Genomic DNA, 19,030 nt, shown 5'->3' with positions numbered 1-19,030 from the left:
AGGCTTTATAATAACGTAATAATGTGTTAAAAACAACAAAGTAAAAACTATTATTATTACAGTCTCTTTGACCTTTCTTCTTGACTGGCAAAGATTAACCAAGACAGGCCAGTAATTTAATTATTGACCTGTAGTCTCTGCTCATGTCATTTAAAGGAATCAAGAAAAAAAAAAGTCAGGTTTTTCATGGAACCCCATACATTTTTTTCTATAATAAATGAGATGAAAAGTGAAAACAGCAGTGGGATATGACTTTGTTTTAATCCTTAATACTTTGCTTCTATCAGATAATGATCATTTTCAGGAGGGGGAGGCTGGGTTCATGAAAAGCATATGTAAACAGGGAGAAACCACAGTGTGTTATACACAGGATACAAACGTGCTACACAGTGAAAAAACAGCCTGTGGAATGACTCAACTGGTCATACATGTGACATTCATCTTAGTCACAAGACAAACACAATATGTCAGACAAGGTAAAAAAGCTATCTAAACCTGCCTGGCCCTGTGTGACACAGTAATTACCCCCCAAAGCTAATATCTGGTTTTGCCAACTTTAAAGACCTGCAATAAAGTGTTTGTGATAACTGGCAATGAGTCTGTCACTTTGTTGTGGAGGAATTCTGGCCCACTTTTCTTTGCAGAATTATTTTAATTCAGCTACAGATTTGCCCGAACAGCTTTGGTACACCTTGATTCTCAAACTCTCTCAGTGAATGGCTCTGTTGAGATCAATCTACAACTTTTTTACATGGGTTGTACTCTGATATTCTGAACTCTCCAAAATATGATTTCTTTAGGGGTTCCAGGGGGGTGACTCCTGTGATTGTAGAAAGAAGTCACATTCTACATTAGTCCATGGGGAAACAGCCCCAAGTCCCCATGGACCAGTGCAGATCCATCTAATGACAACGATAATGATGGTGATTTTAAAGACTTATGGAATCCATAAAGCATGTGTGTGTCTGTCATTACAGCTAAATGAGAGAAACAAACAAAGATGTTCTGAAACTTAAGGCAATTTTTCAAAGATTCAAGTTTTTAATCAAAGCTGATATTAACAATTTGATGTTGAATAAAACAAACATGAAATTGAAGGACCTTCACTGGTAGTTTCTGCTACATACCAAACATATGTACAGGTGCACTCAGACCTCTCTGAGCACCCAAGCTCAGAGAGGTCTGACATGAATCATAAATGACAGACTTTAATGTGTCTCAAACACAGGCATTCTCATGACATATAACTGACCCACGTGGTTAATCATGAAACATTTGGAAACAATGTCCTGGCATGTTATTGCACACAGTTCATTTGAGTTCCTCACTTTTACAAGGAATTTGGCGATGTTTGTGTTGATCTGTGTGTCCTGGATAGTTGGCTGTCTGGTTAGTCGCTGCAGCTGCTTGCAGAAAAAGACCAGTTCTCTGCACGAGCAGTCGGGCCTTCCTTCACAGCTGCAGGGTTTCGGTACAACGACCAAGGACTCCACCACAGCAAAGCAACTGCTTGTTTCTATTACTGAATTGTTTCTTTTTAATGTGCCACTGCACTCCAAACTAGTAACCAGCATGTTCTTATAAACACAACGCTTATATTCAGTTACACTGTCACGATGTGGCTGGCACCACGAAAGTGTTTCATTCTTCTGCAACGCTGCAATTTCTCTTGGTGTCAAAACTCTCTGAGAGCCACTTCCCAGAGTCACTAACTCTTCTCCAATGTAATTTAATGACTTTGTAAAACGATCACAACTTGCCATGGAACAGAAGAAGTCTTTGATTTCTGTGCTGGCGTCCTGAAGGGTAGCACTTCCTTGTCTTATTATTTTCTCATATGAAAAGAAATTCTTGAAAATCTGTAATGAAATTGACTGCGTACCAGAGTACATCTGCAACAGTCTGCTGTTCATGTCTTGAAAAACAAAGACTGAATTGGCCCACAAAAGCCCCCAGTTCCGGACACCTTCTGTAAGATGCGTCAACACATGGCAGTCGTACGAACAATGCTCGAGTCCATAGAGAGACGGTATCTGTGCTACAAACTGAACCAGACACAACTCTGCACAGTTGAGCTCATCCTGAGTGGCAAAGTGGGAGAGGAGGACGTGAAGGGCACAAGGAAGAAGCATCCAGTGCTTGTAGTACACTGCTGGCAAAACATTCCTCAGTATTACAGGAGAATAGAGGAGAGCAAATGCTCTCCACTCACAAGCTGTCCAATGCATCCTCTCACTGAGGCTCCTGGGACTTCGGCTGATTTCATTTGGTGGCTGGATCTCACACAAGGCTCTGTCCAGGTCGTTTAAATGCTCATCTGTCAAATGGAAGTCCTTGCTGGCATAAAGCGGGTCGAACCACAGATTGACGAACTGACGGACAACGCCCAGACAAAAACAGTGCATGTAATCTGGAACAAAGCCTTTGATAATGTCAAATGACGGCAAAAGAAACAGGAGACTTGGACCTTTAACCCCCATTTGACTCTGGTCATAACTATTTCCCATCACTAACTCAGCAAGTTGGACTGTTTCAGGCATGTGTCTCAGATCACAGCCGTCCATCTGTATCGGGTAAACTCTGGTAAAACCCCTGCCCTTTATAACCATCTCACCTTTGTGGTAGCAAAAACCACAACCAAATTCTTTGTTGAACGGCTCAAAGTTCTGCACCATTGCTCTTGCTATCGCATCACATGTGCATATTTTAACTGTTACCGTGGTGTGATGCTCCGAGCCGATCTCATCTTTCCAACAGAACCCTGCAACAGACAGTTTCTGAAGCTCGTTAATGAACGGAGTCAAAAAACTCTGAACTTGTGGTTTTCCTTTGCCAAACCATAAAGTGTGCAACAGAACGTTTTTGCACCGTTCCACATACGGTAGTTCATTGATGGTACACAGGATGGGCCAGATGGAGTATTTTGAGGAGCTGAACACGGGCGAGCCATCGCAGTTGAAGGTGAGTGTAATACTGCCGTCTTGTCTTTCACTCTTGTATTCGTTTCCAGTGTGGACATCAGAAAAGGAATCATCCCTCGTGAAATGCTTCCCAAGCTTTGAGTGGACGCGTGCAAGGAGGTTTCTTAGCTGAATTTCGAGCGGCATTACAAGGAAGTAGTAAGCCTTCAAGATCAGATATTTTCTGCTCAAGCTCTGCTGGCACACACTACACTCATTACCGGGATCCACACCAAGGTAGTTTGTACACCTGGGGCAATAAAAGTGAATCTCAGTCTTTCCATTGTAATCAGTCGAATGCTTTTTTAAAAAGCGAAGCGACTTTGGAACACATCCGGGTACCACCAAGTTTAGGAGGTGCAGGAGATCTCTGGATGCTGCTTTTGACAAGCCGTGCTTCACAATGAACGCCAGGAGGAGCAGGAGGAGGGCTCCCATTGTGACTGAGGAACCAGCATATATCTTCTTCTCTTCACAGAAAAACTGCTCCTAGTAACACAGGCCAGAAATATGCTTTAAAAGCTAAATGTAGTAGAAATGAACCAAAATGTCATCATTTCCATATGTAAAAAAATAACAAATGAAAAATACTAACTGTTGGATCTTCTTCTGTAGTTTCATCATCAGATGAAGCAGAGTTGGTCGTTCCTTGGTGCTACAACATAAAAGAGAAAGAGATATAAGCAGGTATATTAAGTTCCGGTGCACGAGAAAACCCTGCTGTCATGCTCACATTTAAGCTCCTCTTCACCTACACATACAGTCTCCAAAATAATTCAGTGTATCAAGCATTAATTAAATAATTGATTAAAAGTTTATCCAAAATCTGTGCACTGTGCAGCCCCACACACAGGGTGATCTGCACTAACTCACTAACATGACATTAACATCATTTTAACGAGATTAACGCCAACAGCACTGCTAAAACTATATAATATTGTAACAGAGAAGTTACCAATGTTTGCTTAGGATGTATCCTAAATGGCTGAGGTTCAAGAGGTGAAGTCTAGTAGGAACTTAGTGGTTACAGCTGCCTGTGTTAGTATCCTTGAAGTACCCGTGCGCCTAATAATTCACAACTTCAAACTTAAATCAAATTTGGTCAAATTTGGTTTCCTGGATATGTTTACTCCTTCATCACAGACTGGTTTTTTGGGATGCTTTAAACGATAGTTGCAGATTTCGGACAGAATCTGCAGATTATACAGTACAAATAAAATGTTCACATTTCTCCAACGTTGTCTTCCCAACAGTTTCACTGGATGGCCAGGAAGCGTTTGCGATGTCTTCTCCGGAGCTGAAAATTGGCGTCTGTCTTGTGTCAGTGACGTAAAAGACGGATTTAATGCGACATGACCATTCAAACAGCAGTCGCTTTCTAAAACATCAGATATGTATCGGATTCAGTCCACATACGAAAGTGACCCAGATCGGATTTGAAAATATCAGATTTGTGCCGTTCACACTGTCATACCATGATCGGATATGGGTCGCATAGGGTCAAATAAGTCGGATTTGATGCGCTTTCGTCTGCAGTGTGAACGTAGCCTAAGTTGGGCGTCTTGATTGCGTTTGTGGTGTGGGTTCCTTCTTTAAATTCATTATTTGGATGGTTTGCTTTAGTTTTAACTAAGTAATTATTGCACTTCTTACTGCATGTGCATATTTACCATTTCATGGTCCGGATCTCCAGGTGACAGATGACTGGCCTGCAAGTCAGAAAAGGATGGCTGATGAACATCTTGATGTCATAATTTTGATATCCTTAAAATCATTTTCACTTATTGTTACTTCACATACAATAGGGTCTTCTTCATCTTCATCAGATGAGTAAGAATCTGTGTTTCCATCACTGCAGATGATGTTATCGCTCTAAAAATTTAACAGGAAAACAGAATGAGGACCTGCACTTGAAACCATGCTGTCTGCTATTTTTGGTTCCTCCCTAAAAGGACTGGAGAGGTCAATTTGAATGTAAATGTGGCCAAATTTAGATCAGGCATGTTAATAATATTGAGATGGTATTTTTCAGTTTTCTATGTCGACTAATCGTCTCTGGATTTTAAAAGGTAAACAGAATGAGGGGTTCTTGTCTTTCCAAACAATGCTCAAACTGAAGATGCTTTACCATTTTATGGGCTGAACTTCCTCCTCTGATATCTGACGGTCCAGCCTAGGAGACAGGAAGTGATGAGCTACAAACATCTTCATGTGATAATTTATTGTATATCATTTATAAATATATATATACAGTAGCTAACACACCATATTCTCTTCATCTGCTGCTTGAGTACGAGATGAGTCGGAATGTATGATCTTTCCATCCTTGTGGGTGGTGCTAAAGTCTCTCTGGATTTAAAGAGAAATATATAGAATGATAGGTTTTATTAGATTACTTTAAAAATCAGATATTTTAAACAATCATTTAAACAATTTTAACAAATACATAAGCACTAACGTCTTGTTCTGTAGTCTCATCTTTAGATGAAACAGCAGTAGCCTTTCCTCGCTGCTATAGAGAAAGAGACAGAATATAGATGTGAGCCAGAAGAAAAAGACCCAAGCATCCTCACAGTCAAGCACACTTTTACACGACATATGCCGAGAGATACATGACTCCAAAATAAATAACTAAAACCTCAGTCAAGCACTAAAATTAATACCATTATATTATAAACTTTAAAGAAGTTCATTTAAATTTAAAGCTTACATGTAAGTCCTCATTATTTTAAATCAGAAGTCACTGTAAATTTTACATTTACTGTCTAGTATAAAGACAGCATAAACAGTATATTGTCAGTAGAGTTGGATGTCTCAAGACCGGTCTTGGTCTCGAGACCACTTTTACGTGGTCATGGTCTTGTCTTGGTCTCGGTCCCATTTTGGCCTTGCTGTCTCGGTCTTGCTGTCTCAGATCGGGAGATTTGGAGTCAACAGTATCCATGACACACAACGTAGCGTTTGATAATGTGTCATCTGCAAAAGCATCAGCTCTAAGAGCCGTGCTTAGAGAGTGCTTTGTAGTGAATCAGAAGAGTCGACTCCCCTTGAGTGAGACCCGCTCCTCAGCTCTCACACAGTGGCTCAGCTACGCTCTGTGAAGGTTCTCAGTCATCCAGGTCATTGTAGTCAAAGGAGCTTACAAAGAGAAGTCCAGTCTCGTCTCGACTTTCTCTTGGTCTTTACTCGGTCTGTCTTGGTCTCGATACCCTCTGGTCTTGGTATTGTCTCGGTCTTGTTTTAGGCGGTCTTGACTACAAGTCTAACTGTCAGTGTAGACGATGGAGATCAGCCTGGACAACTCATAAAACATCTGCTCACATCTGGTTGAATTAAGTGGTTGAATTCAGATTACAAAGAGCAGTAAACCACAGATCACCAGTACAGTTGTTGTGAATAGAAAACTAATAATGGAGAGCATGGGGTTCCATGGAGATGAACCAAGTGGCAATCTGCAGGGCTAAAAATCAAAACCAAACACAGAAGTGCCAAAAACTGCAGTTCCTCAAGTGGTCACTTGAAACTGGCTTCAAAAATGTGTTAAAACCCACAGAGTGTCATCTTAAAATGTCTAACTTTAGAAGTAAACATGTGGTCTGGCACTGAAAAAAACAACATTTCTGTACCCAAAATACCAATAATGAGGCTACAAAGTTACCCACACACGATATCGCCATGGTTATGTGGCTAAGTCCATCCTTCATAAATAGTCTATATGTATTGCTCAGTTTTTAAGCCAACCATAAGTGGCCATTTAAGGTATTGCAGTTTTCTGGAAAGGCTTTATTTTTCTTATGCAGTGTGTGCATATATAAAAAGTTGAAATTTTAAATTTGGCTGGAGATTTTCGTTCCACTCCTAGTAGTATTAGTCTGAAAGGCAGACCAGTTGGACTGCACCAGTCTGAGTGAGACTGGAGCCAAATTTAGATCAGATATGTTTTTCTATTCTTAGTTTTCCCCAGACATGATGGAGAGCCTTCGCACATTTCGTCTTTCTATTTTTCCTTCTAAAGTTCATCAACTCTTGAATTAATAAAATTTACCTTTTTGTGATGCAAATCTTCTCCTCTGTCTTTTGGCTCACTAGAGCCATTACCAACCTAAGAGACAGGAAAAGATGCATCAAGTCATATGGTAAACATTAATCTGCGGCTACACCTCAGAGATCAAACTGTCATGGATTTCAGTAGAGTGATTAACATTTCTTTAAGTGAACCCATTACCAAAATAATTTTATACAAATAAAAATTAAATTCTGGATTTTTGGGGAGTGGAAAAGCAACATGCTCTTATTGGTGTGGACTGGAATAGGTAGGTGGGGCAAGTATTCACTGGTGGGATGTCACCCATGTTATATCCTGTTCATCTCATTACTTCTTTGAGTGCATTTCACAAGAGTTACTCAAACAACATTGTGCGAATCTTTGGGGTAAATTGCAGGAAATGAATTGCCAAAATTAAATAATTAAAAATTTGTAGCAAATTTCATTTCAAGAAATAAACTGAAACGACATTCAGATTAGTATATTATATATTCACAATCTCTAAAAAGACATTTTAGCGGTTAGAAAATGTAAATATGAAAATGACAAAAATGCTTTTATTAATGGAGAATGTTTAGTAATGCAAGGTGTGTGTGTGTGTGTGTGTGTGTGTGTGTGTGTGTGTGTGTGTGTGTGTGTGTGTGTGTGTGTGTGTGTTGGGGGGGGGGGGTCACTTGATCTGTGTCTCATGTATGATCACATGCTCTCATACTGTGAGCTGGACCAGTATATGGTACCATGAAAAAGTTTTTCGTTTTCTGCTTCCTGATTTATTACACTTACATGTTTCATATCATCAAAGTAATTTTAATATTAGACAAATTTAACCTGCGTAAATAAAAAATCCAACTTTTTAAATACGTTTTAAAATTTATTAAGGGAATAATCTATCCAAACCTACCTGACCCTATGTGAAAAAGTAATTTCCTCCCTTGTTAAATGATGACTTAACTGTGATTAATCGACATTTTTTGGAAAGCCGAGTTCAATTTCAGTAGCCACACTCCTATTATTTAATTACAGAAATCACTTGAATAGAACCTGTCTGACATCCACCGACCTGGAAAGGATTACAAAGCCATTTCTTAGGTTTTGGGACATCAGCGAACCACAGTGAGAGATATTATCCACAAATGGTTTAAAACACCTTCTAAAGAAAAACAAGCCTAGTCTAGTCTGAAATCCAACTGATGCGCTTTGGCATGACCGCTGATGCTCCAATGTGGCCACGGGCCGCTAAATAATAACTTCCACATTTGTTTTCATCAGGGTTCAGAGCTAAGAAGCTCGTCTGGATGCTGCAGGCGTCTAGTTTTGTACACACGGCTGCTTGATTTGCTGTTTGCAGAGTAATTAAGGGTTACCTCGCTGATCTTTGTCTTTGCAGACGTCTTTCTAGGGCGCCCACTTCTCGGCAGAGTAGCCACAGTACTGAATCGCTTCCATTTAAGCACAATGTCCCTAACTGTGTTGCGATGAATATCCAAAGTGCGTGCGATTATTTTATAACCTTTTCCAGCTTTGTGCAGATCAACAATTTGCGATCGTAAAGCTTCCGAAAGCTCGTTTTTGCGAGGCATGATTCACGTATTCATTACGGGTTTCAGCTACCAGGAAGCGCTTCCCCCTGCACCGGAAGTGTGAATGGATATTTATTTTTATATATATATTTGAATATATTTTATTTTATGGGGCTTTATAATAACAAAATATAAAACCTGGAAATGTTGAAAAAAAACCTCAGTAGTCGGATTATTATAGTTTTTTTTTTTTATTAATTTACACTTCTACCAAAGAATGTGGTTCCTGCAGCACCTCCCAAAAAACTGGACCAGTTTATCTAAGCACGGGCTCTTTTTACTTACTGTTAATCTCTTTCCACAATAGTTCAAGAGTGTAAAATACCTGCTGACTGTTTCTTCGTTAAACTGTCCTTGCATATTTGACATTAATAAATAGCTCACACAAAAAGATCTTGTTCAGATCTTTCTGAGAAAAACTGAATTTCAGAAACAAGCGAATATTTCTGTTGTTTTCCTCCTTATCCACAAAGCGAAGTGTTGCATTACTCTCTGGAAATTCTTGACCTTGGCATGTATAGTTGCAAATTTTGTTATATAAATAACAAACTTTGAAAATCTTCCGTCTCGTGAGAGACTCATTAACTGTTCAACTTCAGCACCCACATAAAAATAATGACAATCGATCATGTCTGAAGCTGTGCGATTTAGTGTTGCAAAAAAACCCCACACAGTGCTCCCTAAAATACTTTTAAATTAAGATTTTATTCGGCAACGTTTGTGATTTTACACATGCAATTCTGCAGGATTGACAGCTTCACTGAAACTGAAGATTTCTGAGAATACATGTACTAATACCGTGTGCTTTGATATCTTTAATCTAATGTAGACCACAGACATTAACACTCAGTACACTCAGTATGTCACAAGAAACAAGCCGGTCTGTCTGAACCTATGCACACAGATCACATAATGCATTTTGCAGAACCCATCTGGATATCTGTGTCAGGGTAAATCAAACCAAATGTGCGTATGTTTAGGTGTGTGTGTGTGTGTGTGTGTGTGTGTGTGTGTGTGTGTGTGTGTGTGTGTGTAAGCTGCCTGAGCACATTAGGTGTGCAAAGGCAGATTCTGTGGGGGTTCTGCAGGCAGATTATTTTGGGCTTCAGCTTCGGGCTCAGCTGGAGCTTTTGCCTCTGTGGGAGAAATATGAAAAAAATTAATGAATTAAAACACAAGCCAAAGAATGTAACAACAATGCTGGATATGTCACAGTCAGTTTACCTTTATCTTCAGGTTTCTGTGTCTGTGGCTGAAACTGTAGTTCTCCATTAGGACCCACAGGAGGCTGCCCATCCACTGCCTGCTGTTCTTTCTGTCGCTGAGACATTTCTAATACAGCCTGCCATTTAAAAAAAGAAAAAAAGAAACAATTAACTATTTTTTAAGTTTCAGATGATGTAAGAAAGTGACCGCCAGGGTAGGATTGTTACCTGCTGGTACTCTCTCCTCTGGGCCTCCAAGGCTTTGCCTCTCTCCCTCAGCAGCTCCTGCTCCTGAAGCAGAGTCTCAGCCCTCCTCTTCAGCTCTTCCTCCTTGTCCCTGAGTTCAGCCTCAAATCGCTGGAGCTCTTCCTCTGTATACACTGGCTTGTTTTCCAGAGTCTGCAGCGACAACAGCGGGATGCAGGTAACGCACACATCCATCCATTTAAAAAAGAAAACACGTCCCTCCCTCTTCCCGGGGAGGGACATCGAGATGTTTCCAAACCAGCTGGGGCCTATAACTTCTCCATCATGTTCTGTGTCTGCCGCAGAGCCTCCTACTGGTAGCACATGTCCAACACCAGCACCTCACTTATGAGCCTCACAGGAGGCATCCTGTTTAGATGCCTCAAGCACCTCAACAGGCTCCTTTAGCCACGAAGGAGTTGCCTCCCAAATGGCCAAGATTCCCACCCTATGCATAAGCTTACTTGTAATGCTTTTAACCTTTAGCTTATTTTTTAGTCACTACCTTGGAGCCATAGGTGAGGATAGGAATGTAGATCGACTGGAGATCCAACAGTTTTGCTTTCATGCTCAGCTTTCTCTTCACCATATCGGACTAATACAGCGTCTGCATCACAACAAATGCTGCACCAATCTGTATCTCAATCTCCTGCTCCGCACTGTGAAAACACTGGTGAAAAAGACTCTGAGAATTCCAATTCATCCAAAAACTCTGCCCTAACCTGCAGTGGATACTCCACCCTCTTATAGTTATCTGATCCCCAATCGATGAAATTAGTTAAAGCATTATGCATGCATTATCTCATTATTGAAAAGAACACCACTGTCACACCCAGTCTGATTTTCCAAATGTCCATTGGTAAACAGGAATTAAAAAATAAAAAGTACATCAAAGAGTTTTCATTGGGTCAACTTGTGAGAGACTCATTAACTGTTCAACTTCAGCACCCACGCTTTCCAGGCTCATCCTGGGAACTTGAACCACACACCCAGTGCAAAGCATCCACCCACTTCCCCAACCTTCAGGCCACCTCTGAGCTCCTTACCTCCCACTCTTTGGGATTACTGAACTCTTTCTTCTCTGTGGACTTGAGGAATTCCTCCAGGCTGACGAGCCGGTCTTTGTTTGCATCCACCTTTTAACACAGGAAGGTTGGCTGCGTCAGTTAAAGAAAAACCCAGTAAAGGTGGGAAATGGTGAGATAAATAATTAACAATTTACATTTTTCATGACATGCTCCCTCATCCTCAGCCTTTCTTCCTCCATCTCCATCATATCATCTTCCTCATTCTTTGGGTCGTAGACCTTCTCCAGCTGGAGGAGGGAAATAAACAGATGTTAGCCGCTACTCTGATGCTGTGCATATGTCTGCTGTCAGCTTGTAAAAAAGCCTGCAGGAGCTTAGGAACACAGAGAAGAGCTGCATTTTGAAGGAAATAGAAATCAAACCAGGATTTTAAGCAGTCTCAGGATAAAACTAAATCTAAATCAAAGTTTAATTGAAGCAGTCATGATGTGGATGTAAGCAGGATTGTACACCTCCTTTGTAAAGAGAGCCTCCAGTTCCTGCTCATCCAAAACACCGTCTTCATTTGTATCTAAATGAAACAGAGAATAAATGAGAACCCTTCTTTCTTTGTTTTTAAAAAAACATATAACCCATTAACATGAAAAAAAGAGAATGGCTTAAAGCGAGTTGCTGTCACCCACCATGCAGTTTAAAAAAGGTCTTGGGATTGAACTCCTGAGGATCCAGTCCATCTGTCTCCTCCCAAACTTCCCGCAGCTGATCAACGCTACCCTGAGTGGGAAAAATATTTTTTAAAAACAGACTGAAAACCTGAGTCATTTCTAATGGTTTCTGATAAAAACGAACACGGATGTATCAGTCGCCCACCGGAGCGTTAACTTTAGGATGCTGGCGGTGTTTCTCCTTCAGCTCCTGCATTCTCTTCTCCTCCTTTTCTCTCTTCTCCTGATCAAGGCTCTTCAGGTACTCCCGCCTCTCATGCTCCTTCAGCATCTCGTAGCGCTTGAACTCCTCGTGTCTCTCTGCGTCGTAGTTCTCCAGGTCCTTAGTGGCCTAGATGAAAAGCCAGAGAGATAAAAGATATTATTGCTGCTACTATTGCTGTTAATAATATTTTTTTTAAAAATAAGTGAGGTATAGCACAAAATAGACAGTCTGATCAGTGTTGTTATGATTCTCGAGATCTGTCACACTCTGTGAAACAAATGGACAAAAATTTCTTTAAAAACTCCTAAAATTCTTCTTCATTTATCGCTGCAGCAACTTACCGTTGAGATTAGAAGCTCGAGATCTTTGGCCTCAAAGGTGTTTTGATTGTGCGGATCCAGATGTTCAAACTGCTTCAGAAGGGAGGCATGGTCCATCTGAAGACCTGTATGGATCATATGTGAATAACCAATCACATACTGGACTACCATTTGGTTCTATATATATTACTGAATAAATACACAGATTTGTACAGAGATTTTCTTTTGTAAATAACAGACTGATAAAAATGGACTGACATACAAAATTTCCATAATCAGTTAAGATAAGAAAAGTCAATGGTTCACAAATTTCTGTGAAGGTGTTAAAAATCTTTTTCATTTTTTAAAAAAGATTATTAAATCTAATAAGAACTTTAGTATACAGTTAACTGCAAACTTTTCAGTGATGTGGATCAAAGGAATCCCACTCACTCTGTGTGTTGGTGCTGTCCAGTTTGGCCTTTAGCAGCATCCTGAGACGAGAAACCTCCTGACGCTTCAGCTCATCCAAGCGAGTTCTGACATGATGACTGACCAGGTCCAGCTCTTTACTGAGACGCCCGTTCTGATGGCAAACATGAGAAATCCAGGTGAGTTTAAACAGTTTGGACACAATGCCAGCTGCTAGAATGTAAACAGTACACAGGGAAGCCTACCGACTGAGAAGGAAGAACGTGAAACAGAGGCAGAGGTGGAAACCAACCTTAATGTCCTCTGTGTTTGCTGTCTGCAGTTTCTCTCTGAAGTGCGGGTCTGTCTCTAAAACCTCAATCACCTCTCTGAGGTACCGGTCGTAGTACAGGCCAGTGTCCTATTTTGTAAGGAAATGTTAACCACAACAAGTCTCTGGTCATAAAAACAGGTCACGAGGTAGAAGAAAAAACAAATGACAGAATAATGAGCCATTACCATGTTCTCTTCCTGCACTTCCTCTTTAGGGACCTGCTGGGCTGCATTGCGATCTATAGGCACTGACCAGACCTCGACAGAGATGGACAGCAGCAGGAGCCAGCCAGATATCCACTTCATCCTCCTTTAATATGAATATCAATAACAAAAATATCTTCCAGTGTCAGTTCTCCTACATACCTACATTTATATGTAACTTGGTACATTAAAAAAATCTGTATGATGCATTTAACTCACAGAGAACCTCCTTCCCCTAAAATCTCACAACACACAACTCAATTATGACATTTTCAAACAAAAGACCCTGTAAGGATACTCATGTGCAAATAGGTCATGTTTCCTATTGTTTTGATTACATTACATTTACTTCATAATACTTGGTGTATACATTATGTAGATTTCCAGGAGTGGTGTGTCTTCTGGTATCTGTAGTTGTAGTTTAGGAAGTGTGAGAATCTGAATGATCTTCACCAATAACAAACCTCAGGTAGTGCTCTGGACATAGTTTATCATCTTTTTTCTATTTTTTTCCCCAATACTATATAATTTAACTCCTATACAACCTTAATCTCAGTCAACAAATTATACGCAGTGGTTACAGCAGGAAAGTGAGCTAGTCACTTTTAGGTTTTAATGTGATTAGTTGATGACCGATGAATGCCGAATTCACCAGACGACTGCAAGGATCTATACAAAGTCTAAAACTGTAGTTCTTCGTAGATTTCGATGTATCCTTGGATATATAAAAAACAGTAATATGACATTTTGATAGGAATTAACGCAATAGATGTAATCCAAGAGGGAAGAAGTGTTACAAATAGGAGCTATACCGGCATTCTGAGATGAGATTTCATGTGCCATTTGTAATGATACCATCTATATTATTATTTATTAATAAGGCATTTGTTAATTAATGGTATTGTTTAGCTATTGCTAGGAAGCTAACTAGCTTAAGTAAGAACACTACGGATGCGGAAAATGGATACGGAGTGATGACGATTTAGCCCCCCAAAAATAATCTATTCGTTAACAGCGAACCCCTGTCACTGTAAACCCAACACAAACCTAAATTAATGATTCGCTTATGGCTTATTTCAGGCCTCTTTCGTTATTAATTGATTTTACAGATGATGTTAGAGCTCCGTGTTTTCACATCGCCGAACATGTAAGCAAGAAACGCATAGCACATTTCTTTCTACGACACAGTTTTCTCTTAATTTCTCGTACACTCTTGGTCGGCGTTAAACTGACACATAAAACTTGTCATAACACTGAAAAACATCCTTACATAGGCAGTATCTTACCGCAAGTTTGTTTTGGATATCTGACCCAATGCTTCAAGCACGAGCTGTATTTGCGTCGGATAAAACTGACGTCATGGGAATGCGGATCTCCTCCTGTGTGCTCCCTTCAGGTAACGTCGGAAATATCATACACATCCTTTTTTTTTTTACGGGTAAGGAGCTTTGGAATTGTGATCACAATTTTGTATTATAGTGAACATAATGCAAGCTCACCGTGATAAATGTGCCACATAATTAATGAGACAAAATCCCCCTTTAGTGAGATAACATCAAATATAAGAGATTGCTTTTGGAGGCGCGTGGCTTTGCACATGAAGGCATCAACGGATATTAGGTAAAAAAAATAGACACAAAATATGTACAAACATTTTTAATAGCTTTAAAAATAGATTTTCTGTGTATTGAACTCAGGACAAAAATACAAAGTTATGGTAAATTGAAATAAATTAACATAAAATGAATCAACAATTGCGCATGAATAATAAATAAAAGGTATAAATATGATTCTTTAAAAAAATCTAGGCCTAATATAAAATTGATAGAAGTATTAAATATGGCACGTGGAAAAAACGCCTTTCCACAAATAAATTAACAAAAATAAATTAACAACCACACACAAAAATAGCTAAATTATATGAGGAAAAAATGTCAGAGCATTCTGAGGTCATATTGAATTTATATCAGTTTGACTGATGAGCTTAAAGGGTTTTGATTGGTTGACACTTTCAATGCAATACTTCATTCAGTGTTCACAAGTCAATCTCTCTCATGTCAGTTGGTGTTCCAGGCCTTTCGTTCTCCACCTCCTCGTCTTTTTCTGTGGGGCCCTGCTGAAGCCCACTTCTCAGACGCTGGTGGAGGGCATATTCAATCATCTCACTGTAGCACTGCAGGACAGCCTGGAAAGCAAGAAAGAGAAAAATGAAGTCTTTTGTGTAAGATATGTGTATTTCACTGCATTTGACAAAGCTTTGAAACAAGGAGGCCCTTCAAAACAAAAGAAAATGCTTCTTGTTGATTCTGTCCCTTTGCAAAATTAAAATTCCAACTGAAAACCTCATTTAAATCAAATCTAATCTAATAATTGAGTCTACTTGCAAACAAAACAGGCATTCTCACCAGGTCGGTCTGGCACAGTTCAGCCAATGCTTCACTCATAAGGGCCAGCTGAGTGAGGCCCTTGTTGCCCAGACCTCGTAGGGCACAGTTCAGTGATGCTGCAGCAACAAGCGATGGCGGGGCTCCCAGAAACCGGGAGTCGCAGACACACATGGCGGCCAGCGTGTCGCTGTGCCGCCGCAGGGTGGAAAGCTGCTCCTCTGCAGATTCACCACTGTCTCCTCTCTCCTCTACACAGGCGAGAAAATGTGGGAGAAAATCCTGCGGAGTCACTGCTGCTGTGTCCCATCGGAGGGTGGCGAGGATAACACGCTCCATTTCCTAATGGAAGGGAGCATGAAAACAGGAAAATTTTAGCTGAAGCCCAACTTTATGGGCTACATTTGAAAGACTTTGGCATCCAGTGGAGACAAATCACTGTTAGGTATTAGAGGGCCACAGCTGGGAAAGACTCCCAAATGGGATTAGGTTATTCGGAGTATGAGATAAACTCACCAACAGGTTCGATGGCAGGAAGCTGTATTCAGCTGCCGCACACAGGGTGTCAGCGGTCACGCTGTCACACTCTGTGAGCTTCGAGGCTATAAGCATGCAGCCAGCAGCTAGGCAGTACAATGAGACCGGTACAGACAGAGACGCAGACAGGAACCTGTCCATCAGAGAGACAGACAGGGGGAAGACTGTCTCATCACAACCACACTCACAGCACACCTGGAGAGGAGGGAAAAAGGATGAAAGATGTCAGGATCACAGCTGTCCCGATGACATAACTCACCCAGCACTTTGAGGCAAATCGAAAAACTGGAGCATGAGAGAACTGAATACCTCCAGGGCCCATTTGGCAAGCTCCTCCCTGCGCTCCGGATCCCTGTGGATGAGGGTGATGTAGAGCATGGAGGGCATGTATCTCTCCTCCACGTGAAGCAGCCTCTGGATCACTCGATGCCCCGACACTGTTGGGTCCCAGGCGGCTCGCAGCTGAGGCGAGCCACTGTTGTGGCCCTGGGCTTGTGCCTCCCTCTGGCTCTGATCTTGAGTCTGGTCATCCTCCACTTCCTCACACCACAGAGACACAGACATGTCTCTGTCCATCTGCACAGCCTGCTGGCTAAAATATGAACTTGTTTATGTCCAGGAGGGAATTAAAAGAAAAACCAACGTCCTTCTGCCACACGAGGAAGCTGAATAGTTTGCAGGTAAATGGAAGTTGGTAAATCACTGTAGAGCCTTCTTGGTTTTTGCTGAAATCAGTCTTCCTGAGGTGGCCCTGCTGAATATCCCCCCTCACCAGAAGCTCAAAGTTTTATACCCAGCAGTCGGGAAGAGAGGGGGAGTGGTCCAGAGGGGTGGGAAATGCCATAGGAAGGGGCAGAGACCCTCATGAGCGACATAAAATAATAAGTTAACAAACAATGCGATCTGTGCAACAATTGCCTCAACAGGTGGGGAGAGGGAGAAAGAAGGAGAGCAAGGGGAGAGAGGGAGGCAGGGGAGGGGAAAAGAGGAACAGACAAGAGAGGGTGTGGCCCGCAGGGACAGAGCAACAGCTTGTCACCGACAGTGAAAAAAGAGAAGGACGAAAAGAAAAGGCAACGAGGGGTGAGAGAGAGACAGAGAGAGACAGAGAGAGACAGAGAGAGAGAGAGCGAAGCACCTCCAGACTGTGACAATGGGCATGGATGACAAAAGGATGAGGGTGTTTGTTTACAACGTGAGCACGGGAGGAGAGATGTTAAACGCTGATGTTCAGTCTTGTCCTGCTGTCAGAGAAAGATCCTGAAGTTCTGATATTTTTTTAGTTTCCCAAACAGTCCCATTATTTCTGTCTGTGCAGTTTCAGGGATTTTTGTGTCGTATAATGATTTGAGTCGGTGGTTTGCAGGTTTGCAATCCTAAAATGTTGCTTATGTCCCAGGATGCATTTGGAGAACTGTGATTAAGTGATTAAAAATTAAAGATAGATAAAATGAGAGTAAAATCTCACATTTCATTCAAGCGAGAATACCCTAAAGGTTCTTTGTTTTTACAAATGTTTTTTAACAAAGATATTTGGTAATTCTAGATAGATTCTATATTCTTTTGTAAGGAAACAATATAACAGCTGCGTGCAAACATACTAAACAAAAAAATGAATCAATTTTTGAAACAATTACAAATTAATCAATAAAGAAAAATAATATTTGACAGTGGGGTTGCAAACAGATTTCTTTTTTGGAAGCTTTTGCACTCTTTAGATGGAAACATTAAAATACCTTGAATACTGCACACATCTTGCGTTTCTCACCATTTATCAGGGGAGAGGAAGGGATTTCAAAAGTAGTTATAAATGTGTTCGTCAAACTTTTGGCTCTGAGCTTCTCTGTCGTCACAGATTGTCATTGTCAAAGCAACCTGCGTCCCCTTCGGTCTCCCCTCCCTGTGGCAATCTGCTGCTCTTGTATAAAGAGCGGCGAGGCCAGCGGGGAGGGCCGGGCGAGGTATGTGCAACAGACAGTGGAGCCGGGCAGGTCAATGAGCCGTATTGTCTCCCTTTACAAATCAGTGTCAGACAACAGCTCCTGGCCTTCTGCCTGCTGCTGGCTCTTCGCACACACACACTTCACACATTCATGGGGTAGACACACTTTTCACGCACTCCCCGGGGAGCCCACTGATGGTCACAATGGGGTCGCACTCCCCAGTGGAGAATACAGATTGTATTTGACACACTCATTACAGGTGGCTCTTCACACATTTAAGGCGTCAATGGCAGCTAAGGTTTCAAATGGGAGTTAAATGGACAGAGATACGAACACCATGCTGTGGATCACCACGACTTGATTTCAGCTGAGCATCAATAATTCATACCTGCTGTGACAAAGAAGTGATTCAGTTTCATATGTAACCCAAAACAGTATTTTTATGGAGGGAAAAAAAAGAACACTTCATTTATCTCCAAAGTTGGGCAGGTTCTGTATTACAGCAACCAAAGGACTATAAATAAAAAACTCAGTAAGACAGAATATGACAAAACAATAGTCCTAAAATGGTAAACTGAACAAACATAAGAAAGATTTAAAAGATGGAAATACACAATGCACCTGAAATCTGTACTTATACTATGAGCAATGTTCCGATAAAGCACTTGATTAAATTTCGCTATTGTAAACGTAAGCACAAGCTACTTTGATGAAAGTCATGAAAATAAAAAATAATCACAACCACTTAACATAATCTCATAAAATATTCCAAAACCTGAAACCCATATCATAACAAGCTAAAGCTAAAATCCCCAAGAATGCAGACCTGATTAAACAGTCCCACTTTCTGTGAAAATGCATAACATTTTCCTTCTTCATATGATGGTTGTTACTGAAGCTAAACTAAAAAAAATTAACACTGGAT

At 40.8% G+C, this 19,030-nt stretch overlaps 3 protein-coding genes across 3 annotated transcripts; all 3 read right to left on the bottom strand.

Annotated features, from left to right (window-relative positions):
• Positions 1–314: 314 nt before the first annotated feature.
• Positions 315–8,627, bottom strand: LOC146672144 (uncharacterized). Its single transcript, XM_085404652.1, has 9 exons — positions 8,370–8,627; positions 7,006–7,062; positions 5,419–5,472; positions 5,226–5,309; positions 5,089–5,133; positions 4,761–4,832; positions 4,631–4,669; positions 3,556–3,615; positions 315–3,449 (listed from the first exon to the last, which is right to left on the bottom strand). The coding sequence occupies exons 1-9, from the start codon at positions 8,583–8,585 to the stop codon at positions 1,209–1,211; spliced, it is 2,868 nt and encodes a 955-aa protein (XP_085260778.1). The 5' UTR covers positions 8,586–8,627; the 3' UTR covers positions 315–1,208.
• Positions 8,628–9,558: 931 nt separating this feature from the next.
• nucb1 (nucleobindin 1) lies at positions 9,559–14,643 on the bottom strand. The gene is made up of 13 exons (XM_085404650.1): positions 14,528–14,643; positions 13,224–13,347; positions 13,018–13,125; positions 12,747–12,879; positions 12,336–12,439; positions 11,935–12,120; positions 11,748–11,838; positions 11,577–11,635; positions 11,259–11,351; positions 11,083–11,172; positions 10,019–10,189; positions 9,810–9,927; positions 9,559–9,721 (listed from the first exon to the last, which is right to left on the bottom strand). The coding sequence occupies exons 2-13, from the start codon at positions 13,341–13,343 to the stop codon at positions 9,636–9,638; spliced, it is 1,359 nt and encodes a 452-aa protein (XP_085260776.1). The 5' UTR covers positions 13,344–13,347; positions 14,528–14,643; the 3' UTR covers positions 9,559–9,635.
• A 251-nt stretch (positions 14,644–14,894) lies between these two features.
• ccndx (cyclin Dx) lies at positions 14,895–16,912 on the bottom strand. Its single transcript, XM_085405296.1, has 4 exons — positions 16,472–16,912; positions 16,142–16,357; positions 15,647–15,967; positions 14,895–15,426 (listed from the first exon to the last, which is right to left on the bottom strand). The coding sequence occupies exons 1-4, from the start codon at positions 16,736–16,738 to the stop codon at positions 15,277–15,279; spliced, it is 954 nt and encodes a 317-aa protein (XP_085261422.1). The 5' UTR covers positions 16,739–16,912; the 3' UTR covers positions 14,895–15,276.
• Positions 16,913–19,030: the final 2,118 nt, after the last annotated feature.

Source organism: Rhamphochromis longiceps, linkage group LG4 (assembly GCF_057381845.1).
Source record: "Rhamphochromis longiceps isolate RC_006_pf linkage group LG4, R_longiceps_female_GT1.1, whole genome shotgun sequence".
Taxonomy (NCBI): Eukaryota; Metazoa; Chordata; class Actinopteri; order Cichliformes; family Cichlidae; genus Rhamphochromis; species Rhamphochromis longiceps.
The sequence above is the reverse complement of the archived record's forward strand: the minus strand, read 5'-3'. Positions and strand labels throughout refer to the sequence as shown.